Consider the following 25,892-nt stretch of genomic DNA (forward strand, 5'->3'; position numbering starts at 1 on the left):
TCAACCGCTGGACCCTACCCCCCCAGTCCTTCCTTGCATGCTTCCACGCATCTCTGGCGTGGGATTTGTGGTCGTTTCTCCCACGCCAAGGGCGCTATCTGGTGTTGGGGTCGGATCGATGCGGTGGAGCCGAGGCGGTCTGGAGACGCAGACTGTACAGCAGTGGCCGCATTAGGAAGGTCGTCGTTCATTACTCCGTAAAGGCTGGAGTTGTCGACGCTTGGACAGTGTTCACGGTGGTCTCCGTCCCGATTGGCGCTTCTATTCGTACTGACTCGTTGTCCGCTATTCGAACAACAACATTCTTGTTGCTTCAGAGTAACGCCCCGACCGTTTCATTCAAAGCAGAGTCAGTAGATATATCGTTGAATACGTATCGGATGTTCTGTTCGTTAAAGAGTGAGTAGGAAACACTGTCCTCCTGCAACATACATGGATTGAACATGGCGAACCCGATCAAGATCTTTCGGAATAAGTTGCGCAATGTACCCTAATCGCAAACATGCACGGCTATCCACGGCCAAAGATTCAGGCACTTTATCCACCCCTGCGCTGCAGTCGAATCTAGAACACACCTCGAACGCCAAAAGCTGTACAACCGTTGCAGAAGGATTCACTATTTGGAAAACCAGTGAGTGTTGATATCTCGCAGCATCAGAGTCAGATCGAGTAATCTTGGTACTGCAGGACTGCTTACTCTTGGCTGACGGGCCGGTTAGGGACAATTCCTCCAATGGGGCTGACCAGCAGGATGGTAAGCTTGAAGACCACGAGTACGCAGGCTGGGCGGCGATGCACCGATAGGAGTGGCCGAAGGCATCGTCCATAACTGCTGCTGCGAGTCTCCTAGCATGCTGTCAGTCGCCGACATGCCGTCGAAGTCTGGGCTGAGCGCAGAATCTGGCTGCGGTCCATGAACGACTGGACCTGCTGTCCCATGAGTGTTTTGTCGCCAACCTGGGAATGTCTGGTATTGCTGTACTTGGCCGTTATTTGTCGCCGTGCAGCGCATCGTGTCTGGAGCTAAGGACAACGGCAGGAAGCCAGCATCTGGAAGTCTTGTTCCATTGTTGATTGTGGGACCGACCCCAGGCACGAATGCCTGCTGAGATGGCATCTGCATCCCGTACCCAGTGTTGTTAGTCAAAGCGGCCGGAGGCTGATACCCAGAACCACTCGGAGCAGCACCGAATGCGAGATCATTCGGCAGGCCAGCATGGAAGTTAGCCGGCTGTTGTATGGGCGGTCCGCCATACGAAACGAGATTCGGCGTGGACTGAGCGACAGTCTGTTGCAGGTACGGCAGATCTACCGGTCTTCGAGAACCAGGACTCGGAGTAACCGTGCCAAAGTTGCTGAAAGGTGTCAAGCTTGCCTGCTGCATCGATGGCACGCTCGGCGACCGGTGGAAGTTACTCGATGTCGCCGTCTTCCTTAGGTTGTGGCTCTGAGGCTCCTGGATGGCCAAACCGACGATGCTGCCGTTGCTGCCATGTGGCCCAACTGCTCGGCGAAGCGACGCCGGTGAATTGGTTATTCGTGTAGGGACGCCAGCGTCGAAGTTGGCTTGGGCCAGTCCATCGTGATGCCTCCATGCAAACCTGTCAAGTGCTGGCACAGTCGGGTGAGTAGCGGGTCGTTGGGTGCTACTGCCAGGTAAGCAGGACTGTCCGCTGCCACCATACTCGTGGCCAGCGTCGCTATTACCGTGATCATCCATTGTCTCAAATATTTCCGGCAGCCGAGCCAGGATCTTAGCCCGAAGGCCTTTGACCTCAGAAGGCTTTAGTCGTGGAGTCTGACCCCGTCGTAACCAGGTCCTGCAGTGAATGATGCGCCAATAGAGGCCAGAATTCGCCTCCTCTGCTGCAAGGCTTTGAGCATGTCGGGCGAATTGGCATACTGATGCCCCACGGCCAGTTCTGGCTCTGAGGTTTGCTTTTGCGTTGACCAGCAAGTCGATGCTGCCCACAAGTCCGAATGCCTGTAGTCAAAGTTCAATGTTAGCATTTACTCTACAGCTTCCTTGCAATGCGGAGAGGAAGAAATACCGTGGCTAAATGCAGAGGTGAGACATCATGCCTGTCTTTCCTGTTGACCCAGATCCTGGCCTCCTCCGGGTCTCCTGGAATCTTCTGCTTTAACGTTGTGACCGTGTATTCGTCGTCCCACCCAAGCAGTTTCGCGCACATCAGGATATGCGTAGCAGGAGGATCGGTCCAGGCCAAAGGAGCAGCATGCAACATGTCTTCAACTTCCTCGTCCATGAATGCGCCACCAGTATGATACCACTCTTCATACTCCGACGTATGCAAGTTGCTGAACTCCAACAACGCAACCTCGGCAAAGGACAGTGGTCCGCTGAACGTCGAGGCTCGGGAGGACATGAAAGTCTCTGCGTATCCAGAAGACCGTCTTGCATAATGCCAGATAAGTTCGGGGTCTTTCCATAGGTTGGCGAGATGCTGCGCGATTTCAGTGACACTGATGGCTCTGACCAGGCGTCGCCTTTTGTTGTAATCGTCTGTCGAGCAGTCCTCTTCGTCACTAGCATCACCCGTTCGAGGTCTTTTGGATGGCCACGATGCGCGTTGCTGGAGGACCGTATCCGTAGATCGCGAGGGTGGTGGTATGAATTGGTCTTCGGCGAAAGCGATTCTTTGAGGCCGCGCCAGAAAAGGCGACTTGGGCTGGCTGGCCTCGCTATTGATTTCTCCGGTGGTTGCAGTCGTAGTGTCCATAACAAAATTTGCATTGGGGTTGGACGCCTCGTGACCTCCATGGTCGTTACCATGTGTACGCACGGTGGATCCAGGTTGCGGGCACTCATCCTCCACGACTTGTATGGCTCTAGGGGCGACGTCGAGTTTGTCTGATGGCGCTGCGATTGGCCCTAAGTTCACACCACTAAATGGTTCTAGCTCAAATGTGTCGGTGTCCGTCGGTGCAGTATCGCCGGCACCGCCATTGATGTGCCTTTCCACCTGCGCCATAACCGAGATGCCTGCGTGTTGCACCTCGTTCCGCAGAGCGGCAAGCTGAGGCACACTCTTCAGTCGATTGCTATTCAGATTGTTTGTGCCCGTAACGTCTCGGAACCATTCCCTCAGCCAATTCTTCCTAATGCTTTCGTTAGCAAAATGCGCCTTCTGCGGTGGTGAGGAGACTTACTTTGGGCCATTAGACTGCTCCACAGCAAGTGCAATCTTATCGAACGGCACATCTGTGTAACCCATGAACCTAATCAGGCATTGTTCGACCTTGTCGGACAACATGAACGCCAATCTTCCTGGTCCCCGAGGCCTGGCTTTCGAAGGTGCAGACGGCCTCTTGTTATGGTGAGGAGCTTCGGCAGTAGGCTGAGCGCTACCAGCCTGATGAGACCTTAGATGAACGCCTCCTGGAGGATGTCGAGTTGTCCTGTAAGATCCTAAGGACGAAGGGGGCGGGTACTGTGCCGGATAGACATAGGCCATCGCAGGCCACCCCTTGGCTATGGATGGCGAATCTCTCACAACACCTCTCGAGTTTCGTGGAACACAAATATAATCTTGTGCAAGCTGGGCTGTGGTTGATCAAGGAGGGTATGTGTACTTGTACAGCTGCGAATGACTGTTTCCCAAGTCAGAGGCAAGGCAACTTGCCGTGCGTTCCGGGACTCAATATTGATTTCGAAAGTCAAAGAGGCGCAGCACTTGCGGCAAGACTGCTGTTGAGCCCATGTGTGAAGCGGTGGGACTACCGACCTCAATGGTAAAAAGCAACGAGGCTGTCAAACAAGGCAGAAGCGCCAAGAAGGCTGCATGATATCCAAGAACTCCACCGCTTATTGGCTGAACATGAAATGTCTCCTGACCTTGCCCCGCTCCAAGGTCCGCAACGCCTTGAATGTGATTGAGTTGAAAAGGATATGCTGCTGTCGTAAAAAAGCGCAGTTTGCGAAGCCCCATTGTGAACTGGTACCGTTGCCTTCGTCGCAGGGGATTAACATGGGAGCATCTGTTGCTGCCGACCGGCTGGCGCGGAAGGTTGGACAAGCGCATGAACAAAACGTTACATGGCCTCGAAGTCGGTCAAACATCAAAAGAGAGGCCCATGACAAGTCAACAGGACAACTCTCTTTTTTGCCACCCAAACCCACGGACCAGTGCGCAATGGCTTTCGGACATTGGGTCCGTGTGGATTTGCATACTATCCATAACGTGCTGGCGCAGAGAGTTTAACACGACTCTGAATTGTTGCATAGTATGCAAATGATGAATTGGATAGTATCCAACGTCGAGAGTAGCATAAAATGAGGGATAAGTAGGGAGTTTCTCATATCTTTCGTGTCAGTCACACCAAACCAAAGGAAGCAACGCCCACCTCAACCCACTGCTACAGTATACAGCTCTCGCAACACCCAACTGTTAGCAACAGCGACCCGGTCTTGCTCCGGTCTCCGTTGTTGTCGCAGCTTTACCGCTCAGGATATGGCATTTGAGGACGAGCGGAAGCCAAAGTAAGTAAATGGTCGTCCATCTTCACGGCAAGTGACTGACAATTTTCAGGTCAAAAGCTCCGCGACCCTCGCCGACCGAGAGTGAGAGGGAGGTCCGAAGCATACGCGAAGAAGAGCGGAAGGCCGAGCGGGAGGCCGAGCGGCAGGAGAGAAGGAAGGAGAGACGCGAGGAGAGACGTGAAGAGAGAGGAGAAGAGGAGCGAAAGGAAGAGCAGCGGAGGCGTCCAAAGTCGGGCAAGAAGACAGATCCTTACGCAATTGCCAGATGGCGGGACGAGAAGCAGGGACCGGGAGGCGAGGAACCGTGGAAGGCCGGGTTGGGGCGGAATCGCTAATAGCACGGCTGGAGTCGTCGGAGGAGCGATGTCTGAGTGTTGAGTTGGGGAGGTATCTTCTTCAGTTTGGTCCAAGTCCGGTCATGGAGTGGAATGTAGATGATTGATGTAGTCGAGAGTGGGATAAGAAGGCTCCGATTGCGCAAGACATTCTCACGTCCTTCATTTCAGAATGCTGCGGTAATGCTCAATCTGCTTGACCGCTGAATACGGGATCTTCGATGCGATGCGTTATGGTGGTCGTGTCAATGAGAAGGAACGGAAGAGCAGACGAACCTCAGAAAGTCAAAGTCCACGGAACATCCTTTCTCCGCCCGTCCCGCTTTTGGAAGGTACGATATGGTGAAGACTACTAATACTTTGCATCAACCACCCTTCGGTGTGTAGTATCGAGGAGACTTGCTTCGCGGCAAGTAAAACTAGCAGAGATGGTGAACATCACCGAGCGGATCAAAGAGTACGGTTGGCTTCCATTCCATGTCGATCAAGTCTGACCATTTCGGTAGGATCGAGGAGGAGATGAGGAAGACGCAGAGTATGCTGGCTGATATCGTTCGTCGTAAAAGGATACTGACTACTGGATAGAGAACAAGGCAACTGGTAGGCAACTCAATATACCCACTGCCAACCATTACTAACCATTTCTAAGAGTACCATCTCGGGCTTCTCAAAGGGTACGCCAACGCCACGTTTTATCGAACCTGTAGCGAGGAACTGACCACATGATAGCAAGCTTGCGCGACTCCGAGCGCAGCTCCTCGAGCCTGGCCCAGGTGCTGGTGGTGCCGCCGGAACAGGTTTCGACGTCTCCAAGTCGGGCGACGCTCGCATAGCACTGGTGGGCTTTCCGTCCGTCGGCAAATCCACCTTCTTGTCGAAAGTTACGAAGACGAAATCGAGTGTCGCTGCTTACTCTTTCACTACGCTTACGGCCATTCCGGGTGTACTGGAGTATGGCGGCGCGGAGATCCAAGTGCTCGATCTGCCTGGTATCATCGAAGGGGCTGCGGAGGGGAAAGGCAGAGGACGGCAGGTCATTTCTGCTGCGAAGGTAGGTCGCCTCTCTATAGTTTAAAATGCACTTACTGATTGCAATTTCAGACCAGCGACATGGTCCTCATGATTCTGGACGCCACCAAACGAGCAGAGCAACGATTTTTGCTCGAGCGAGAACTAGAAGCCGTCGGCATCCGACTCAACCAAGAGCCCCCAAACATCTACCTCAAGCAGAAGAAAGCCGGCGGGATGAAAATCACCTTCTCTGCCCCGCCAAAGCATCTCGACGAGAAGATGCTCTACAACATCCTGCGCGACTACAAAATGCTCAACTGTGAGGTACTTGTTCGGGACGAGAATGGTACGCCCTTCCTATCCTCCAACCATCCTCAGCCCACTCACTCTTAATCGCAGCCACCATCGACCAATTCATCGACGTAATCATGAAAGACCACCGCACCTACATCAAATGCCTCTACGTCTACAACAAAATCGACTCCATCTCCCTCGAGCACCTCGACACCCTCGCCCGCGAGCCCAACACCGTCGTCATGTCCTGCGAGCTCGACCTCGGCATCATGGACGTTGTGGATCGCTGCTGGGACGAGCTCCGGCTGATCCGCGTCTACACCAAACGAAAGGGTATAGATCCGGATTTTGGGGAGGCGCTGATTGTGCGGAACAATAGCTCGATTGAGGATGTGTGTGATTCGATTCATCGGACGTTGAAGGAGAGTTTCAAGTATGCGTTGGTGTGGGGGGCGAGCGCGAGGCATGTGCCGCAGCGGGTGGGGTTGAGTCATGTGGTGGCTGATGAGGATGTGGTGAGTATTGTCGGGAGTAAGAGTGGGTTGGCTACGACGACGAAGTAGGGAAGTGAGTAGAGATGGTTTATGAGGAATGAACAATACGATCTTACAGGATCTCCCACCGCTGAAAGTTCCGACCATTCCGTCTAATAGGCGATAGAAAGGTCCTGTAAAACGGTATTTGGCTGTATAGGAGCAGAACTCAATACTTTGGGTCGCGGGTTTTCTTTTTGCGTGGTCCGTTTGACTGTTGTTGAAGGCTCGGCCTCTCTAATCGCTACTCTTTTTGTCTTTCCGAAGTGGCTCGGTCGGTAGTGAGATGGAAGCGAAAGAGGCGCTACCGCTCTGGGCGGTAACACTAATTGCTTGTTAGAGAGTTGTGATAAGATTAATGTGCCTCGTGATAGAAAGGCGTGTGAGTTTGTACGTGCTTCGACGTAGCCTTCATTGTCCTTGTTCCTGAGCAGGCAACCTTTTCGTGCCTGGCGGATTGCCACCAAGCAGCTGAAGTTACACTCACTGTCCTTCATGTGGGCTTTGACCAGGCTGAGGACCCAATTTCATCAGTTCCCATTGGACCGGGGCAGATAGCTCGCTCAGCCAGACCAGAAGATTAAGAGCACTGTATGTCAATACATGAAGGGCACGGGGCCATTTGCGGGCTCGCTGACGGTCGTTGGAGGTAAGATTCGGAAGGGAGGAAGTAGTTCGTTCAGCTGTACAGATTGGTATCTTCCCATCGCCGGAACGCCACCCAATGCTCCCATTGTTGGCATCGCTGTGCTCTTGAACATGCAAATCACCATTTCCATATCGTACACCCACCTCAACAGCCCAAGTACTACCGCTTCTTGCCCGGCTTCTTCCTGCTTTCTGCATCACAAACGTCGTCAGCAATCGCTCCAAGACCACCTCACTTCTCATTCTCACGATCATATACTCACCAGCAGCACTCTTCTTCTTCTTCGGCGCCCCCTTGCCCTTCGCCTTCAAAATCTGCAAGTGCTCCAGCCGATCCTCCTCCTTCTCATCGTACATATCCCACTCGGGATACACGTTCTTCAGGTCCTTGAACGTCGCTACTCGTCGCGGGTAGTACGATGCCAGCGCTGGGCCTCGTAAGCGTTGCCGCAAGATCTTGTTACCGAGTCGTTCGCCGGTGGGGTTGAAGACGGTGTTGAAGATGCTGCATTGCGCCTGCGACAACTCTTAGCTAAGGCCAAAGTATTACTGGGGGATATGTACCTTCATGAGGTCGACAATGCGCGATCTTGGGACTGCCATTGGCGGCGGTGCTGGTGTCCTCTGCCGCTTCTCAAGTTGACGTCGGGGAAGAGGGCGGAGGAGCTGGGTCTTGAGTAGTCGGACATGAGCTAGCGGCGGGCCAGCCCGGCCAATGAGGAGCTGGAAGCATTTCCTACTCCATCACCCAAATCTAAATGTGCAATTTTGATATTGACACCTCCACTGTCAATCATTCTTGATACAGCATCGCAGCCGCTCATCTCATCGCTGTCGCAGACTTACCACCCAGACAGCGCTTAGGAGAGCAGCACCCACCGCCACCATGAAGCGACAGCACGAAGAACGGGACCAACCCTCCAACAAGAAACCCAAGCACGCCTCCAACGCAGTCACCGCCTACGTCCCTTTCACGGTGAGCACCCGCCTGCCTCCTCTTCCAGCAATCACCCAACCTTCCCTCCAAAACGGCCCCTTCAAGCACCGCTCCACCGTAACCTACAACCGCGCCGCCTCCACCGCTCCAGACTTAACCTACGACCGCCTGGAGTTCCTCGGCGACGCCTACATCGAAATCATCGCCAGCCGCCTCATCTTCGAGCGCTTCAACTACCTGCCCGTTGGCCGGCAATCGCAGCTCCGCGAATTGGTGGTCAAGAACGAGACGCTAGCGGAGTATAGCCGCGCCTATGGGCTCGACAAGCGCGTGGAAGTGGCTGCGCTGGAGCAGATGCGGGAGGAAGGGAAGCAGAAGGGGAATAAGGGCTTCAACAAGGTTCTTGGGGATGTATTTGAGGCTTATGTCGCGGCTGTGATTCTTTCGGATGCGGAGGAAGGGTTTGCGGTCGCGGAGAAGTGGCTGACGAGTCTGTGGGCGATGAAGTTGGAGGAGGCGGTGAAGGACGAGCGGCCTGTTGGTGGGCATGGGGCACAGCTTACGCATTCGGATTATAAGGCTGATGCGCGGAAGATGTATGATCCAGCGGCGAAAGCGGAGCTGCAGAAGCGGGTTCTCGATAATGGCGTGAAGCTCGGCTACGAGGTTGACAGGCCGCCTCTGGAGTTGAAGGGTGATCAGCTTGGTCAGAACAGGCATTTCATTGCTCTCTACCTGACGGGCTACGGATACGAGAGGCGACTGCTGGGAAAGGGTGAGGGGAAGAACAAGGTCGAGGCGGGCAACTGGGCGGCGACGGACGCGATGCATGGAGAGAGCAAGGGGATCGTGGAGGAGTGCGCGGAGAAGCTGAAGCTGATTAAGAAGGAGAGAGCGGAGAAGAAGGCAAGGCTGTTGGCGGAGCAGGAGGCTGCGGCTGCTGGGTCGCCGAAGCAGGAGACGGGATGAAGCCGATTTGCGTGGCAAGTGTGGTTATGTGTTGCATTGCTGGCTGATGATTGCTTTACGAATGATGAAGTGTACAACGGACCATGACAGAGTATCTTGTTCGTTGCTTGAGTTTCGCGGAAGCTGTCGCTCTTCTAGTACAGACTCTTCTTCTCGACCTTCACCGTCGACTGTACCTAGACATCGACGCAAACGAGGAGCCAAAGACTGTCCCTTATGGACCTCAACACCCTCTCTTGTCCTTTCACTTTCCATATCAAAGCCATGTAGCTCAGACGCCGTTGAGAAGCGGCGGACGCTGAGGCCAACGGCTTCTCAAACTTCAGTCCTCGTCTTATCTCTTCCCGACTACTCTCGGTACACGTTCATACCTTCTGAAATGGCCTGGAAAGCGTTGCGTTACTTCTTCTTACTCTTGAACTCTATGCTGCCCGCCCTTGCCAAAAGCCATGTCTTCGAGTTGACTCCCGAGACCTTCGATTCATACATCTGCGAGCACGAGACGGTCCTTGTGCAATGTAAGAACCTCGCCCGTACCATTAACTTACAGTTCTAGCTAGTAAATACGTGTAACAGTCGGCTCGCCATGGTCAGCTCACTGCAGAAGACTTACTCCGGCGTTCGAAAAGGCAGCCGGGTTCCTCAAGGACTACAACATCCATCTCGCCACAATCGACTGCCCGACATACTATGACATGTGCGAGCGTCATGGCATCACGAGCTATCCGATGATGAGGATCTATGATGGTGATCCTGAGGACTTCAGGCCGTATGAGGGTGGAAGGGCCGTGGAAGAGTAAGCCTGCCGTGAAGCACGACTCTCCGAACACTATCTCATTACGCTACAGCATCATCAAATACATGTCAGGCCAGACGTGTCCGCCTGAGATCTGTCCCAGAACAACAGCCAAAAAGCCGCGTCCACCAACACGTCCAACCCCAACACCACTACCGAACCCATATCCAAACTCCACCGCGCCAAACGCGGTCTGGATCTCCGACAACCACACCGAAGCGCTGGTCAAACTCCAATTACCTGGTCTAGAAACCCTCTCACCGCCAACTGACAACCCAACGCGCCCCCTTTCCGTCCTGCTCAACTTTGCCATCTCCCCCAACTCTCACCATCTCCTCCTCAACTCTCGCCCCCTCGCCCTCACCATCCCCTCGCCCTCCCGCCCGCAGCGACTGGAAGCCGCCCGCGTCCTCACCGACTTCGACATCACGGACACCAACAAACTGCGCCTTGGTGATCTCGACTACGTAAGAACAGAAGCCGGCCACTTACTCACCGGGCTGGACTACTCCCTCTCCGCTCGCAACCGAGATGATCCGGGGATACGTTACTACATCTACCACCCAGAACTGTACCTCGAAATCATCGGCGCCGGACTACCTGGCCTACAGGTGCAGACAACGTTGATGGATTCCGCAGAGCAGAAATGGCTCAAAATCAATCTCCGCGAAACCAACAGAGTCCCCTCAGATGACCCTAACCGCTCGTTCGTGATCGACAGTATCTCGATCGAAGACCGGGCTCAGAATCACAAGGCGCCGAGACCGGACGACAAGACTTGTAGTCTCTGGAGCTGGCGATGTGCAGACACCGCGGATCCGCCGTGGTATCAGTTCGTGTGGAGGGCGAATTTCGATGAGTTTGGACGGATTGGGTGTTTGAGGCGAGCGCTGTTGATGCGGAAGGCGGAGGTGGAGATGGTATTGCCGGTGCCGTGGTGGGTGGTGGGAGTGTTGGCGGTGGGAGGGCTGGGGTGGCGGGTGAGGGGGAGGTGCAGGAGAAGAGGGAAGGAGGGGCTGCCGGTCAAGGTTGGGGAGGTGGTTAAGGAGCGGAAATGAGTGAACTTTTGGTTTGATCCATGACACGAGAACGAATATGCACCACACCAGTGCTACCGCAGATGTGATGGAGACCGGACTTCTATCAACCAGGCTGCCTTCTCCGCACCAGCATATGCCCGGGAGCAGCAAGTTGAAGACCCCAAACCAACCTGCTGTCTTCGAGCCAACTAACTTGGACTTGCGACCTTCATCAGCGACCTTTCTCCTGCTCGAAGAGCTATCCCAGCTGTGAAATTGGGAAGAAGTGCAGCGTTGAATGGCGTGAGCGGCGGGCGAACGAGACTGCCTGCAGATGGCACCACGGATCCGGTGACGAACTTGCGAAGAAGCGCCGCGATGAAAGATGTGGCTTTGGCTCCTCTGGAATCGTCCCCACCAGCGAATGAAACGATGGGGAAACCGTCAGCAGTTTCGGGGAGTCTGCCGTCCTCAGAAGAAGACGTTTCTTCGGAGCTGCTCTCTGGCTCCACAACTCTGGGCTGCAGCACGATGTGTCCTGGCGAGCCATTCATACTGCAGGTGATCATCGCATGCTTGTCCGTCTGCTCCCAGATGGCATCTCTGTGAATAGCGATGTACCGATCTATGATGGTCGTTGGTCCCCGATCAGCACGAAGGTTCTTTACCAGGCGCGCCGTGAAGTCATGCGGCGTGTTCTCGATCGTAATCCGTTTGGCACCAGCAGAGAGCGTGAACATCGTGTGGTTGAGACCTGCGGTCTGTTCCGGAGACAGCACGTCCATGCCTGGATACCCGCCGCAGCAAAATTCGAAGATGCAGAGTGCACCGTGATCGAATGAGTCGCGGAGGTACTGCTGGACGAATGTCAGATCGAACTCGATTGAGTCGGGTTCGTTCCAATCCTTGTTGACCGCGAACAAATGCTTCGCTTGCTGCCATGGGCGACTGTTGTCGTCTTGTGGCATCTGCTTCCTGAGATCCGCATGCCCAAAGTAGCAGAACGTGAAGAGCCTAGTCAACCGGTCCCTCCAAGCAGCTGGGACTTGTTGGTCGCACTGGGCCATGAAGCTGTGGAAGAATTGTCTGAAGACACGGCCTTGCTCCTCCTTGGACATCTCTCCACTTAGGCCTATGTGATGCTCAGTGATGATGTCCGTATTGAGGTCGTATTCTTTGAAAGCCTTTTCAGTTGCTGGGCGTTCAGATAGGCTTCATAGTCATTACTGAAGACGAACAGAACTGTGATCCGCGAGACGTACGTCTTAGCCTCTTCAGCCATGTTGACGACGTTTGACGGTGATGTTGATCCTTCCGTACGAGCGCTGGTCGGAGAAATCAACTTCCTATAAGCATTTGGGACACCGAGACACCGAAATGGCGATTTGTCTGCCAGCAGTCGTCCTACCATTCTTGAGCATTCTTCAGCCCATGGCTTTGTACATACAGCCGCTCGAACTTTCCCGAAACCTCTATCTACCGTTACGTTGTAAGCACCAGGCCCAGCATCGGTCGTCTCGATGAACCTACTCACGTGAAAGGGTTCATTGAGACCGAAGAGCAGTTGCCAGCAGATGTTGATTTCGGAGAAGGGTTCAGGTCGTAGCTGACCACCCCGGGGGAAGCCAGCCTCAATATGGATCTTTGTGTCGTTTCCAGCTCGTCTCATTGTAACGGTCGTGGTGTCGACCGCAGCTTCTCACAATCCGCTCTATCCAGCCTGGCGTCGATCCATCATCGCCATAATGACCCATCTCTGCATCAGGCTCGTACACAGCGGATCGAGCTCCAGATTCTCCGCCAGCCCCCTGGTCAAGTCCTGCTTCCTACCATCGAGCCCTGTATAGTCGTGCCAAGCTGGAAGCCTCAGCACCTTCTGACTCCCGTTTTCCCGCTTGAACCTTTTCCGTGCGGTGTGCCTCGTGACATGCCCTTGTGAGTGCCAAGGTCCTTCTCCGTTACCGTGAGCACGGTTGCGCCAAACTTCTGGAAGGCCAGTTGCAGTTGTTTCGCATTGGCAGCGGAGACGAGCTGGGAAGTCCGATGTAGAACGACAACATCGATGGTAAGGTGGTCGCCTGTTCTTGGTCCGGGAAAACGGATGGCGGGAGGGTGCCGCCGGTCAAACACCGTAGCCGTTCGCAGGTGGACGATGTTTCGTGGTAAGCGTTGATGGACGTTCTGAACACACCAAGCCTAATCAGCGTAAGCAGTCCCATCACGTTCGAGTATTGAGGAACTGGGTGATGAAAAGGACGTCAGAGTTGAAGGACTCGTCGCGCAGCCGCATTTGCAGACGGGTCAAGTCGAACCCTAGGTCTGCCCCACTGTTGCATGGTCAGCTTAAAGCGGAGAGCGAGGACCAACGCACGATGACATTGCAGTATATGCAGTGAGGTGCTGATCGGCGGGAACATAACTTACTTGGTACCGAAGAGGTGCTCCGGCTCTTCAACGAACTCTCCGTCTTCGCTCCACTGCTCTGTCTTCCGCACATGGCCGTGACCAAAGTAGGCGACGATCAGGAGATGGTCCACATCACCCTGAGGGCCCTTCGAAGGTGGTGTAAGCTGGTCACACAGTTGGTCCAACTTGAAACCCGGCCGTTCCTCTTGACGAAATGTTGACCACACCCTGACCAACCTCATCATGTTCTCGTCAGCTATAAGTACATTCGCCTTATACTCTCTCAACGCGCCGGCCAAATGCTGAGCGTTGCGCAGACCTATCGGGTCATTGGAGTAGTGTAGCATGAGAGCGTCGATGGAGGCATATTCCTTGATCGTCTCGCCCGTCGAAGAGGACATGGTAGCGTGAACTTTCGCCTGGCTGGCGTTGAGTCGGAGGTGGACACGGGGAGGTGTGGCGGAGCTGAGGGTTGTTGCGTTTGAAGGGCCGAAAAGCGATGTATGACCGTACGTGGTGTCCGTTGTAGCAAGTTGTGAACAGATGAAGGTGAAGAAATAACAGATGTGCGATTGTGGGAGCGGAGCGGCGGCGGAGGGCCGAGCGCTGCTGGACCAGTACCTATCTGTCTTCTCCTGCAATACCCTTAGCTGCAGCTAATTGACCTACCTGTCGTTGCGAGATTGTTGAATCATGCAAGGAGAACACTGGACATGAGTTCAGAAGCCGAGGATATGATTCTTGAGCCTTGCCGGCGCCCTGAGACCTACCATGGCACCCTCAACGCGGTCTTGGCACGTTTTGGGGAGCGAAGGTGCCGGAGTGGGACGTTGCAGCCAACCCAACTGCTCCATGCTCTCGCAGCAAGATGAGGTGTGCGGGTGGTAGATCAGGTTGCCCCCTGAGCACCAGCTCTCATGGAGAAGCTCGTTTGTCCAACGGTTGTTTGTCCGTTCGCAGGGAGCTTGCCATGGCAGATGTGCTGGCTCTCACCTCCACAGAACACAATCGCGCCAGTACACCCATGTACCAGCCGGTGTCGCCATGAAAGCGGTGGGAGAGAACGAGAAGACGCTGAAGCTGAGAGACAGGTGGAGAGGCGGTTTCGCGAGCGCAGAAAGAGCAAGGAAGCATGGGTTCATCCGGGAGAAGGTTCGGGAGAAGGTTCGTGGTGCGGGAGGACGACCAAAGGGGCCGGAGGGGCGACAGGACCGTGCAGCCCGGACGGTCGTTATGTATGGGCGGAAGAGGTATCTCGAGCGGCGGAGAGTAATGGCATGGGTCGATGTGGCCTTTCATGCTGTCGCCGCGGTGCGGAGTCTGGAGATGGCTGCAGTAGAGGGGCTGGGGAGGAATGAAGCGAATGCCATGCTGTCAGTGTTGCCAGGCGTTGCGCGAGACATCGTGCTTGCGGCATTGCGACGGGCCATAGTAGTCTCCAAGACGAACCCGCTCACCTCTACTGTTGTTGCGAAACTCCACTCTGACTTGGATGTGCAAGAACAGACGGAATGTCAACGCTCGAGCAAAAGATTCCAGAGCCCGATGAGGCTTCTCGTAGTGCCAGTAGTTGATCCGATCGTTAGTAGTCGTGTTGGAGCCCTTCGTAGTCATGGCAGAATGCCGCAGGGCGGCGAAGCCCGCAAGCCACTTCCGCTGAATGTACGCTCACCACCATCACCGTGCCACGGCAGCAACATCATCATTTGCCAAACAAGTTGACGAGATGCCACAATAGACACCCTAGAACCTCCTCATACCATCTCGACAAAAAGCAAAAAAGAGGAGCACCCGAGTTTCGAACTCAGAACTCTGGCAATTAAGTCAGCACAGTTCGGCAGGCTTGTATAACTACGTATCTAGCTACTCTCTTAGCTCCGATAGGGACCAGCTCGCCACGCTGGTGAAAGACTTGACTTTGGTAAATTAATATAACTCTTGCTGAAGAGCTCCGAGACATCTCCGCCCGGGGATGGTAGATCTTTGCACGGCGGTGTTGGGGTGGGGTGTTATGGGTATGGGAATATTTGGGATAGTCGACTGAGTCTCCTCGTGTGCTCCAATGGATGTTTCGCTCATCTGGTGTTGTGTTATCGTCGTTCGGGGATGTTTCGTCCAATGCCAAGACCGGCTGGGTTGAGGACCGGCTTTCGAAGGTGTTGTAGTCTTGCGACCGGACACGAACACGAGCACGAGCGAATGGTTGCCATTGTCGAACACATCATCATGCGTCTGCTACTGTTGTTCGTTGCCGCTCTCCCGCTCGCAGTCATTGTTGAGAAGCAGCTGCAGCTGAGAGCAAACCGCGACATGGTGCAGTACTGGCAGGCAATCAGAGCGGCACCAACCTCCGCCCTTCTTGCGACAATGGCGACGAACACCACAACTGGCTTCACCAGTATGCAGGAGCACAGCGGACCAGACGAGAGCGATCAGACAGCGCAGTTGGAAGCAGCAGCAAGCGAGACTGCGCCTGAACGGACAGCAGCAGTCACCACCACGATCACGACCATCTCCTCCGCGCCGTCGCCTCCGCCTGTGCCAGGCCAACGACCATCAGTACCACGCCGAGCGCCAGCAACGTTGCCCTCTCAGAGCGAGCAACGCCGGTCCCGGGCTTAGGTCTAGGCTGACAAGAGCATGGGAAGCACTCCGGCCGCGGAGAAAGCGCAGTACGCCCCGGTGGCGACAGCAGCGAGGCCAACAAGGCCAGTGCAGGCGACAGTAGGCAGGAGGTCTTCTCTGCGGGACAAACGCAGTTCATCGCAGCACGACTAGCTTGTCGTGCCCTCCACTAGCCAGGAGAAGGTGGCCAGCGCCACGAAGCCATCCCCTCAGACAGGAAGTGACAGGGCTGATGAACATCATCTCGGGCTCCGGAAAACAAAAATGCTGGCCGCATCAGCCCAGTAGGCGCCTCCAAAGCTCTCGGCTCAAGGAGATGGTAGCACACTTGTAGGACGAACTACAGCTCAGCCCACCCTGGTTCTACTCCACTCTGGCATCACTCCATTGCAACAACACTCCCTTCTTGATGCAAGTACTCCCGAGAAGTTGAGCTCAGCTTCCGAGGTCGAGAAGGACGGCACCAAATCCCGACTCAGACGGAAGCCTTGGAGCTGTGGTGCGTCGTCGAGATTGTCTGCACCGGGCCAGCTCAATCCTGCGATGGCTCAGATCGTTTCGTCCCAACTCTCATGGTCGACTCATCCCAGATATGGCGAATCGATACCGTAAACTACATATTGAATAAGCCGGGACTGGCAAGCCGACCCATCTCATCTGGCTCCTGGAGTAATTTCAACCAACAACATCAGACATCCGGTATCCAACAAGACCGGCGTAAGACTCATCCAGCGTCGGCGCGGCATGTCTCAGATGTCGTAACCATCGACGACCATGCTGAGCTAGATCTCTTCCCTTTGTCTCTGCCGCAACAGACGGTCTGTAAGCCACTCGAACTCGACCATCAATCATCGACTCGAGGGAAGCACGAGTGTGCTCGATCGTCCGGTTCAACCCAAGTCGAAATCCAGTAAAAGCCGGCCATCAGCAGGTCCCAGGAGCTGCAGCCGTGCAACTGCTCGTCGTATAGGTGTCTGAATTCCCATATAGTTGTCAGCAGATCGGCGCAGCCGCAGAATAGATTGCTGCTCTTGCGGCTGCGCCGGCCAAGCAATAGCACCAGCCCCATCCCGCGTTGAGCGGCCGCAACCTATAGGTGGGCATCAGTATGGCTCCTGGCTCCATCTCAACCTCCCTGGCCCGTCAAGCCTGGCGCGGCAATTGCGCAGGCTCAAGTCCTTTCGATAGCTCGCGTCGCCAATGAATACTGCAAGCGCGAAGGCGCAAATGTACGCTGCCGAGATGGTTCATCTGGTGTTAAACCCCCTCTTTTGCCAGGACTGCTACCCGCGCCCATCGCTCAGCCAGTGCAAACCACCGTACGCGTCTTTCTTGTACCCTTTGGTCTTCGCGGGAGGTGTAGCTTCCGAACAAGGGCAACTGTCGGTGAGCGCAACGCCAGGTCTTGGCGCGTGCGTCTGCCGGCCCTGGAGTGGTAGTCGATGGTGGATGCCCCCGACAAGGGCTCGGAGGTATCTGTCGAGTATCTTGAGCGTCGAATCGAGGTTGTCAAGCGCACTGGCGTTGCTGCTGTCGTCTTGGAAAGGCGCGCTCGCAGGTAGTAGTCCGCCGTGCAGTTGCGCTCGGGGGTGTGCTTCGCCTGGCTATCGGGGTCTCGTTGGGTAGGCATCTCGAGGAGGTTCGATCACGTTGGAGATCTTGACGACTCCGCCGGCGCTGCAGGTCGTCGCTGGTGCCATTGTTGCGACGCCTCGAAGGAGGTGTTGGTGGAGTCGGGTACCGGGGGTTTCAGCTGTTTCACCACCCCGTCACTTGCTGGCGGCGGCGAGCTTCATCATGACCGCTTGCAGATGATCATCCTGCCGTTCACAGCGGCCTCAGCCTCAGCTCACCGTCGCATTCACTTTCGCCCTCACCGTCGCCGTTGTCACGCGGGTATCCTCAGGCGGTTTCATAAGCTCGTCCCTCCTCGACCATTCATCAAAGGAACTCAACCAAGGGCGACAACCAGAGTTTCCGGACAACAACAGCAAGCATTGACAAGCCTCATCCAACAACATCTAATCGATAGGACACGTTGGCAGAGCTTCTGATCATCTTGGTACACAACCAAGGGAAAGGTTCACCCAAATCTTGGTTCCGCTTCCTCCGGCTTACCTCCAGCGGAACGCCAACAGGTGAGGTCCGTTTAAGCCGCTCAACAAGGTTCACGCTTGTGCAGCCACCCGTCTATTACTGCGCGCCTTTCCTTCACCGCCCTCGGAGTCTTCCCGCGCGGCCGCTACCGTGCGCGAACTTTTAGCTGCTTCAAGCTCTGACGCTGCCCTCGAGCCTCTCTCCTTCACGCACTCCCAGCAGCACCGAGAGCTCGTCACTCTCAGGATGTCAGGCGGAGGCAATCGTCACTACGACCAAGACAAGGACAGCACCATATACGTGGGCCAAATCGAAGAGCGCATTCCCGATCGCCTGATTTGGGAGCTTTTCACTCAAGCAGGCCCGGTGGTCAACGTCCACCTCCCCAAAGACCGAGTCTCACAGTCGCACCAAGGCTTCGGCTTCGTCGAGTTTCGCGGCGAGAAGGATGCCGATTACGCGTGTCAGTTGATGAATAACATTTCACTGAACAACAAGCGTCTTCGCGTCAACAAGGTACGCCACCCCCCGCAGCATGAAAACTTTTCATCACGCGACATTGCTAACACATTTCCTTCAGGCCAGTGCGGACCGACGTGGTCCAGGTGGTGAACCAGCTGCAGCAGCTCAAGGCATTGGCGCCGAGTTGTTTATCGGCAACCTCGACTCGACCGCTGACGAGCGCGCGCTCTTCGACGTCTTCTCGCGCTTTGGTAGTCTCATTGCCACGCCGAAGATTGCGCGCACGGAAGACGGTCTCCCCAAGGGCTTCGGGTTTCTCAGCTACAGTACCTTCGAAGCCTCGGACGACGCGATTGAGCACATGAACGGCCAGCCTTTCGGTCCCAGCTCCCAGGAGATCACGGTGCAGTACGCCTACAAAAAGGACGGCAAGAGTGAGCGTCACGGAGATCCAGCGGAGCGTGCTCTTGCTGCTCAGGCCAAAGCCCACGGCATCGAGGTTCATTCCATGGCGGGTGTCCCACCGACCGGGCCAGCCAACCCCTATGGCGCTCCCTTCAAGCCAGAGGATCCAGCGCCCCCGCCTCAGCCAGCAGCGTTCACTCCCCAGCACACACCTCAGCCTGGACCGTATGCCCAGCAGTACCCTCCTCAGTACAGCAACCAAGGATACAACCCCAACCAAGGATACAGCAACCAGGGGTACAACGCGCCGCAGCCTCAGTATCCGCAGCAATACCAGCCGCAGCAGTATCAGCCGCATCAGTACCAGCCGTACCAGTTCCCGACGCCGCAACCGACGTACAATACCATGGCGCCACCGCCGATGGGAGCGTTCCCGCCACCAAACGCCAACCTTCCCCCACGTCCGCCAGGTCCATACCCCAACAACTACCCGAATCAGCACAACGGCGCGTCGCAACTTCCCTAGCTGGGACAGAGCGAGCAGCAACGCGGTATTCGATTTTGCGGTAAAATCACCACGTATGATCACAAAAACGGGGACCGTATCTTCGTCACAGAGCGCAACAATCTGGTCGAGCTTGTCTCCAATGACGGACATCGTACCTTGTTTTTTCGGCAAATCACCCCGGAGCCGGAAGTCAAGTCTGAGGACGAGACGGACTATACGGGCGCAGGTCTTGAGGACATGCCGGCATATGAGGGCAACGAAGAAGACGACTACAGCGATGGTGAACTCGAGCAATACGGCATGTACCCTGAGCCTCGCACTGCACAGAATCCTTATTTCCTTCGCTCGTCGCATACTCACCGCCTTGTGGACATCCCGGCATACGAAGAAGAAGACGACAAAGACCGCTACAGCTGTGGTCAACGCGACCAAGACGACTACTCCCCTGAGCCCAGCACTCCAGAGAACTCTTTCCCCGGTCGCCCATTCCGTACTCAGGACCAAGACGACGTTCAACCTGAGCGCAGCACTGCACAGAACTCTTCCTTCCGTCGCAAAAGACGTGTCCGCAAGACATACCACGACTCTGACGGGACATACTGCGGCCCTCACTCGGAGAGCAAGTGCGAGATGGACTACGGCAATGGAGACTAGTGGTCGACTTTGCGGACGGTGCATCATGGATGGAGATTGAGAAGAGTGCAAGGACGGATGATACTCGATTGCGCTGGTTATTGGTTTTGTGCTGATGACCCGGCTGGCGCTGAGCTTTCATGGGAGTCCCTGACGTGCGCTTCGTTGGCATGGAAGGTTGAACCATCCTACTACCGCTGTGTATGTAGCCGTCGCATGGAGAATGGAATGAAAACACCTGAAAACCTATGTGCCTGCTCACCTTCCTGCTTCCGATCATGTCTTGACTGTTGTTCTTGCTGCTGGCCTCAAGCAACAAGCACACTGCCCCCTCTCTCCGCACCAGCTTGACCGTAATCCGCGTCACTTTGGACAGAGGATGTTGGTGATGGAACTTATCGAAGTTGATATCGTAGAGCAGATGCTGACAGTGTCACGTCTGTGCCTCCCTCATAATATGCCAGCATCATCAAACTGCTACACTCCCCTCCCTGCTGTGCATATACTGTTGGAAGACGGGAGGCATGCTGTCAAGACCAAATATATGTCCACTCCTGCCGCATCCGGCTAGCGCGATTTCGCGAGAACAAGCTCGAAGCTGACGAACATTCCGAGGCGACCACATCCTCAGCCTCTCCGCCCAACGCCGGCCTGGACACCAGACGCATGTACCTACGACATCGCTGAGGGCGAATAAGCCCGTCGACAGGTTTTGCGACTCGATCTACACTCACCCGCACGGCCGAGAACTAACCTCACTTCCGACCTCCCAAAGCCACGACAAACCCGCCTAACGAACGGACAACAACAACATGGCGTACCTCTTCTACACCCTAACCTTCCTCTTCCTCCTCACCTCCACCAGTAAACACACCCTCTGTCACCAGCTCTTCCCACGCACTGACACTTCCACCCTCCCAGTCCTCTACCTCACCCGCAACATCTGGAAACCCCACGCCCCACCCATCCCCTACCTAACCGCCCCGGGCACCATCCCCGCCCCCCTCTACCGCATCCACGACACCATATCCGACTACCTCGACTCCTACCGCTACTCACGCGTCCCCACTTCCGCGACATTCGCCGAAGACGCCGAGGCGGGGTTCCACAGCAGTAACTTCAACATTGCAGAGAATATCGAGGCGGGAGATTCGAGGCGGGGGTTGGATGATCGGGGCAAGAGGGAGGTGGAGAGGATTATGCGGAAGAGGGGGGTGGGGTTTGATGAGGCGAGGAGGGTGTGGGTGAGTGAGAGGTTTAGGCGGGAAGGGGTGGGGGAGGATGGAAGGCCGTTGGATCGGAAGGCTGTGATGTTTTCCTAATCTGGGCTAACAGGGCATTTTGTTTCGAGCGAAAGGCGTGTATGGGTGTTTCTCGAGTGACATTTCAGGTTATGGTTTACCTATGGCAGCATGCCAGAAGCTACTTCGAGACTTCACGACCGCGCGCGTTCGCCTTGATACGCTCCGCACTCTCACGTAACCCTGGGTGTTTGTCTATGCGTTCCCAGCAGCAGCCTTCCTCGCCTTCGCCCCGCGCAGCTTCACCTCCTTCGTATCCTTCTTCTCCCTCTGACTCTGCTTGACCGCGCTCGCCCGGGCCACAGCATCACCCCTCAGATCCGCGCGATAGCCCTTCTTCGCAGTGGAGTTGACGACGTTGCGGTAGAGCTTCCTGCTAGGCGTCGAGGCGGAGAAGGAGGAGTTGTGCGTCGATTTGGCGGGCTTGTTCTGGCGAGAGGCGATTTTGGTGGTCATGCCGACCTAATACGTATTAGCAAGCGTTCTATTGAAGGTTCCACGCAGCGACATCAGGTAGGAAGGGCAGGCAGAGCGTACAGTGTTCGAGTCAGCGTTGATGCCGATGGCCTTGTTGTTCACGAACCCGGCGTGCTTGCGGGAGTGCTTGTTGGCGAGGTTCATGGGGTCGCGGGAGAACTGGACGCCGCCGGCTTGCTTGCGCTTGCAGAGGTAGGCGTTGTTGTGGCCTGTATATCACATGTATATAAGTCTCAATGCTCGTTGTCTTGCGATCGGTTGGGAGTGGTCTGGGGAGGGTAGTACGTACGGCAGACCTCCCAGATCAGGTCCTCGCTGAGGTTCTCGAACTGTGTTGGTGCCATTGTAGAGTGTGTGGTTGTAGTGGTACTGTCAACTGCTGGACCTCTTGGATGTCTTGCTGGTGGGTTGCGATTTCCATCGCCAAGATTGTGATTGCGGCTCTGCGGCAGTTGCCGGAGCTTCCGCTTTGGGTTGTGAGCTTTTGCGATCAGATGTGATGGAAGAGGAGCTTCAACTTCCATTCGATCCTTACGCACCACCTGTACGACACCGAATTTTCAGAACAACACCATGGCCTGGCTTCAACTCTCCGAAGAATCGAAGGTACGCACCCAGCCCGACACCATCCACCGGCCGTCCACGACGACCATCGAGCAACCAGCTAACGATAGACAAAGGAGCGCATCGCACGTGTCCTCGAGTTCTCGCGCGGCGCAGTGCACTAGTATGCCTACCTCTCCGTCTGCCCACCAGCGGGGGATCTCGAGACTGATGCAGAAGCAGTGGCTACCTTCCCCTAATCATCTACCTGGGCTACACGAGGAGCAACCCCAGGCCCTCGCTCATCAGGTTAATCAATCAAACATAGGGGTAGAAGGATGAACACTGACGATGGGGGTAGATTGTTCTCGCCACTCGGGAACTGAGCGATGCAAGGAGGGCGAAGGCTTGAAGGGAGCAGTAGGAGGAAAGGGAGGAAAGGACAAGCACTGTACGATACGCTGTGGACATATATGGGGAGGGAAAGCATAGCACGGCGCAGGCGGCGTTGATGACGGAAGTGAATCGCATCTCGAAGCAAAGAAGCAGGCACTGAAATACTACACGCTGTCTTGCATGAAAATGTATGGGCGATGCAACTTCTTCTACACCACGTCTGCCTCAAGCTCATCTCACCATCAGCCTCCCTAAGACCTATCCCGCCTGAACTGATCGAACCGCGCCCCCAACCCTCCAAATCCCGCCACACTCGGCTTCTTCGCATGCTGCCCGTCGAAATCAGCAACGCTCGGGCTCCGCGGCGCCGGCGACAGGAGCGTGCTCTGCGTCCTCGTTTGCACCTGTTCATCTTGTCAGCAACATTCCCATCTCTCCCATCCATACCACCTCGTGATAGCAGCAACATACCTTCTCAAGCAACTCCGCCCCCCGAATCTTGTCCACCCTTCCAAACCGTACCCCCGCCTTACTCGTGTCGAAAAACTCCTCCCCTTGGCCCTCAGCCGCCAACCCCATCAAATCCGTCGTCTGCCGTAACTCCTCCAGCGTCGGCGCCAGCACATCTCTCTCCGGCAACCCCTCCACAAACTCTACCAGATGCTGCACGTCCATCTGATACTGCGCGACGCTCTGCGAGGAGATCTTGGGTTGCGAATCATCCAGGGGTAAGTCCAGTAGGCCGGCGGAGATGTGCGTGAGCGCCTCAAAGTAGATTTGCTGTTTTATTGTTTCCGGCAAGCCGAGCAAGACGGAGGACATGGTGTTAGCGAGGTAGGACGTGAGTTCCTGCATATAGTCTTCCACGTGCTGCGGGGCGGAGCGGGCTTGCCAGTTATACTCTGCCAACTGGATCAGGTTGTCGATCTTGCTGTTCACCAATGCGAAGAGGCGCTTTTCGGCTTTGGTCTTGGCTTCTTTGAACTCTGCTGTAGCGGCGAGGGTGATGGGGCCGGCGGCGGAGGAGCTGCTGCGGGCTTCGACGAGGAGGATTTCCAGCTCGCGGCACGCTTGCTCGAAGTGGTCGAGGTTCGTGAGGATTTGGACGATTTGGCCGGCGTATTGGCTGTTAAGGCGCTCGACTAGCGATCGGCAGACTTTGTGCACAAGCAGGGAATCCAGGCTCTCTTTTAAAGTAGCGTCGATAACTGTCGTATGCCGGAAATGCGAGTCCGAGAAGAGGTATATCTGATTCAAGAAATTCCGTATGTCAATACAGACCAGCGGATACATCTGCGAGAAAGGCAGCACGCAGGGATACGTGAGCGTTTCCGGATCCTCGTGCCCGTCAGGTGGTGTGTACCAGCTCACGTTGACGACTTTGGCGTACTCGTCCGCGTTGTTGATGGGCATGGGCATGTAGTCGTCCGTGCTGACGATCTCGGCGAAGTCGTCGGAGAAGCGCTTTTTCAGCAGACTGCTGTACTTATCGAACAAGGTCAGGAGGAGGCCGTCGAGCGAGGCGACAGGGTAGGACCAGGAATCCATGGTCTGAATGAACAGGGCAATGACGCCTTTGATCTTGAGCAGCTTCTCGTCGTTCGCTACTTTGTCGAGCGAGGATGTGATGAGAGTGATGGCGGACTGGCACATGCTCTCCCACAACTCATCGACGTCGGCTTGGGCGCGGAAGTTTTCTGTCTTGGCCATGGTGCCTTTCTCGACGATAGCGAAGCCGGCGATGCCTTCCAGTAAGCTGGAGAGCTCGTTGCTTTCGTCGTCGAGCAGGTTGATGGTCTGCGGGATCAAGAGTTCCTTCTGCGTGCGGCGGGTGGCGGCGTAGTCGGCGCGGAACTTGTCCATTTGACCCAGGTTGTCGTGGATGTGGAGGCATTCGAAGAGAGGAGAGAAGTCGACTTGGACCTCTTCGTTGTTGAGGACGTCGAACTCTTCTACCTCGTCAGCGACGAGTTCGACGGCAGAGTTTAGCTTGAAAGAGCCTAGGTATTCGTTGGTTTCGAGGCGGTTTTTCTGTCGTTCCCGGCGCATCTCTGTATGGTAGAAGGCAACCTCGCCGAGGAACTGCGATGTCTCTCGAATGCGGTAGAGCCAGGTATTCAAGTCTGACATGACTGCTTCCGCAATCAACCTCTGCGTAGCCGGCACCGACCGTTCAATAGTCTCAGCAATTTTGTACCTTGCCACCTCCCGCAAATGCACATTCTGCAGCTCGTCCAATGCCCTCAGCGCAGCATAATGACTCTTCTTACTCAAAAGATCATACACCTGATTCGCCAGTCTCAGAACTTCCAGGCAATCCTTAAGGGCCTGTGTGCATTCGTCGATGTTCTGGCGCACGCCTCTGGACTCCACCAACGCTCGCTTCTGCTCGGCCAACTTCTCTGTACTGGATTCGATGGACTTGCTAAGTTCCATGATCTCGGATGTTAAGCTGACGGTGCCCTCGCGAACGGATTGGAGCTGGTTGACGCTGCTGATGAATTCCTGGTGGTTGGTGTTGCAGATGCGCTCGATCTCTGCTTCCCGGTCGGCGGAGACATGGTTGAGTGCGTGGATGAGAGGGGTGACCTGGGTTTGCGTTTCGGCGTTCTTTAAAAGAGGTATGAGTTGATCGAGGTAGTCCGACTCTGAGGAAGAGAGGATGATCTGGGCCACGTCGTCCATGTCAGTGTATATTCGCGGCTCAGGGGTACTGAAGTGAAGGTGCGGATGGAAAGCCGTTTCTGGTTGGGTGCTGACATCATGTATCATGTGCCACCCTCAGCTTGCCAGCATTGCTTCGGGCATGCTTCAGCGCCTACGCCCCCGACACCGCCTCTTCAGTCTTTTGACACACTTTTTGCTGGTACGTGCTTTGATGCTCGTTCATGCAGATTGGATATAAATGAGATTTGGATTAAGAAGTACGCACCTGCTGTACAGCACCTCGAAGGTCATCATATGGGTCATTGCTGATCAGACCAGGCATCTTTAAT

At 55.3% G+C, this 25,892-nt stretch overlaps 14 protein-coding genes across 14 annotated transcripts; 8 read left to right on the forward strand and 6 right to left on the reverse strand.

The window, feature by feature from the left end:
* Window positions 1–715: 715 nt before the first annotated feature.
* LTR77_008443 (uncharacterized protein) lies at window positions 716–3,476 on the reverse strand (the record flags this gene model as incomplete). Its single annotated transcript, XM_064805675.1, has 3 exons — window positions 716–1,984; window positions 2,052–3,120; window positions 3,172–3,476. The coding sequence occupies 3 exons, from the start codon at window positions 3,474–3,476 to the stop codon at window positions 716–718; spliced, it is 2,643 nt and encodes an 880-aa protein (XP_064656135.1).
* A 996-nt stretch (window positions 3,477–4,472) lies between these two features.
* On the forward strand, window positions 4,473–4,836 carry LTR77_008444 (uncharacterized protein; the record flags this gene model as incomplete). The annotated part of the gene is made up of 2 exons (XM_064805676.1): window positions 4,473–4,501; window positions 4,551–4,836. The coding sequence occupies 2 exons, from the start codon at window positions 4,473–4,475 to the stop codon at window positions 4,834–4,836; spliced, it is 315 nt and encodes a 104-aa protein (XP_064656136.1).
* Window positions 4,837–5,264: 428 nt separating this feature from the next.
* Window positions 5,265–6,704, forward strand: RBG2 (Ribosome-interacting GTPase 2; the record flags this gene model as incomplete). The annotated part of the gene is made up of 4 exons (XM_064805677.1): window positions 5,265–5,293; window positions 5,566–5,887; window positions 5,938–6,193; window positions 6,247–6,704. 4 exons carry the CDS (start codon window positions 5,265–5,267, stop codon window positions 6,702–6,704), a joined length of 1,065 nt encoding a protein of 354 aa, XP_064656137.1.
* Window positions 6,705–7,482: 778 nt separating this feature from the next.
* LTR77_008446 (uncharacterized protein) lies at window positions 7,483–7,925 on the reverse strand (the record flags this gene model as incomplete). The annotated part of the gene is made up of 3 exons (XM_064805678.1): window positions 7,483–7,514; window positions 7,586–7,838; window positions 7,887–7,925. The coding sequence occupies 3 exons, from the start codon at window positions 7,923–7,925 to the stop codon at window positions 7,483–7,485; spliced, it is 324 nt and encodes a 107-aa protein (XP_064656138.1).
* A 283-nt stretch (window positions 7,926–8,208) lies between these two features.
* Window positions 8,209–9,228, forward strand: LTR77_008447 (uncharacterized protein; the record flags this gene model as incomplete). Its single annotated transcript, XM_064805679.1, has 2 exons — window positions 8,209–8,298; window positions 8,365–9,228. The coding sequence occupies 2 exons, from the start codon at window positions 8,209–8,211 to the stop codon at window positions 9,226–9,228; spliced, it is 954 nt and encodes a 317-aa protein (XP_064656139.1).
* A 379-nt stretch (window positions 9,229–9,607) lies between these two features.
* On the forward strand, window positions 9,608–11,082 carry PDI1_2 (protein disulfide-isomerase precursor; the record flags this gene model as incomplete). Its single annotated transcript, XM_064805680.1, has 3 exons — window positions 9,608–9,746; window positions 9,805–10,024; window positions 10,077–11,082. 3 exons carry the CDS (start codon window positions 9,608–9,610, stop codon window positions 11,080–11,082), a joined length of 1,365 nt encoding a protein of 454 aa, XP_064656140.1.
* Window positions 11,083–11,252: 170 nt separating this feature from the next.
* LTR77_008449 (uncharacterized protein) lies at window positions 11,253–12,325 on the reverse strand (the record flags this gene model as incomplete). Its single annotated transcript, XM_064805681.1, has 2 exons — window positions 11,253–12,255; window positions 12,306–12,325. 2 exons carry the CDS (start codon window positions 12,323–12,325, stop codon window positions 11,253–11,255), a joined length of 1,023 nt encoding a protein of 340 aa, XP_064656141.1.
* A 936-nt stretch (window positions 12,326–13,261) lies between these two features.
* Window positions 13,262–13,850, reverse strand: LTR77_008450 (uncharacterized protein; the record flags this gene model as incomplete). The annotated part of the gene is made up of 2 exons (XM_064805682.1): window positions 13,262–13,370; window positions 13,468–13,850. 2 exons carry the CDS (start codon window positions 13,848–13,850, stop codon window positions 13,262–13,264), a joined length of 492 nt encoding a protein of 163 aa, XP_064656142.1.
* Window positions 13,851–15,675: 1,825 nt separating this feature from the next.
* LTR77_008451 (uncharacterized protein) lies at window positions 15,676–16,071 on the forward strand (the record flags this gene model as incomplete). The annotated part of the gene is made up of 1 exon (XM_064805683.1): window positions 15,676–16,071. The coding sequence occupies one exon, from the start codon at window positions 15,676–15,678 to the stop codon at window positions 16,069–16,071; it is 396 nt and encodes a 131-aa protein (XP_064656143.1).
* A 2,346-nt stretch (window positions 16,072–18,417) lies between these two features.
* On the forward strand, window positions 18,418–19,564 carry sap49 (Spliceosome-associated protein 49; the record flags this gene model as incomplete). The annotated part of the gene is made up of 2 exons (XM_064805684.1): window positions 18,418–18,687; window positions 18,752–19,564. The coding sequence occupies 2 exons, from the start codon at window positions 18,418–18,420 to the stop codon at window positions 19,562–19,564; spliced, it is 1,083 nt and encodes a 360-aa protein (XP_064656144.1).
* A 219-nt stretch (window positions 19,565–19,783) lies between these two features.
* Window positions 19,784–20,200, forward strand: LTR77_008453 (uncharacterized protein; the record flags this gene model as incomplete). Its single annotated transcript, XM_064805685.1, has 1 exon — window positions 19,784–20,200. One exon carries the CDS (start codon window positions 19,784–19,786, stop codon window positions 20,198–20,200), a length of 417 nt encoding a protein of 138 aa, XP_064656145.1.
* Window positions 20,201–20,991: 791 nt separating this feature from the next.
* Window positions 20,992–21,501, forward strand: LTR77_008454 (uncharacterized protein; the record flags this gene model as incomplete). The annotated part of the gene is made up of 1 exon (XM_064805686.1): window positions 20,992–21,501. The coding sequence occupies one exon, from the start codon at window positions 20,992–20,994 to the stop codon at window positions 21,499–21,501; it is 510 nt and encodes a 169-aa protein (XP_064656146.1).
* Window positions 21,502–21,675: 174 nt separating this feature from the next.
* Window positions 21,676–22,301, reverse strand: LTR77_008455 (uncharacterized protein; the record flags this gene model as incomplete). The annotated part of the gene is made up of 3 exons (XM_064805687.1): window positions 21,676–21,942; window positions 22,018–22,166; window positions 22,247–22,301. The coding sequence occupies 3 exons, from the start codon at window positions 22,299–22,301 to the stop codon at window positions 21,676–21,678; spliced, it is 471 nt and encodes a 156-aa protein (XP_064656147.1).
* Window positions 22,302–23,147: 846 nt separating this feature from the next.
* SEC15 (Rab GTPase-binding exocyst subunit S15) lies at window positions 23,148–25,581 on the reverse strand (the record flags this gene model as incomplete). Its single annotated transcript, XM_064805688.1, has 2 exons — window positions 23,148–23,300; window positions 23,368–25,581. 2 exons carry the CDS (start codon window positions 25,579–25,581, stop codon window positions 23,148–23,150), a joined length of 2,367 nt encoding a protein of 788 aa, XP_064656148.1.
* Window positions 25,582–25,892: the final 311 nt, after the last annotated feature.

This window comes from Saxophila tyrrhenica, assembly GCF_035928015.1.
Source record: "Saxophila tyrrhenica strain CCFEE 5935 chromosome Unknown scaffold_14, whole genome shotgun sequence".
Taxonomy (NCBI): domain Eukaryota; kingdom Fungi; phylum Ascomycota; class Dothideomycetes; order Mycosphaerellales; family Extremaceae; genus Saxophila; species Saxophila tyrrhenica.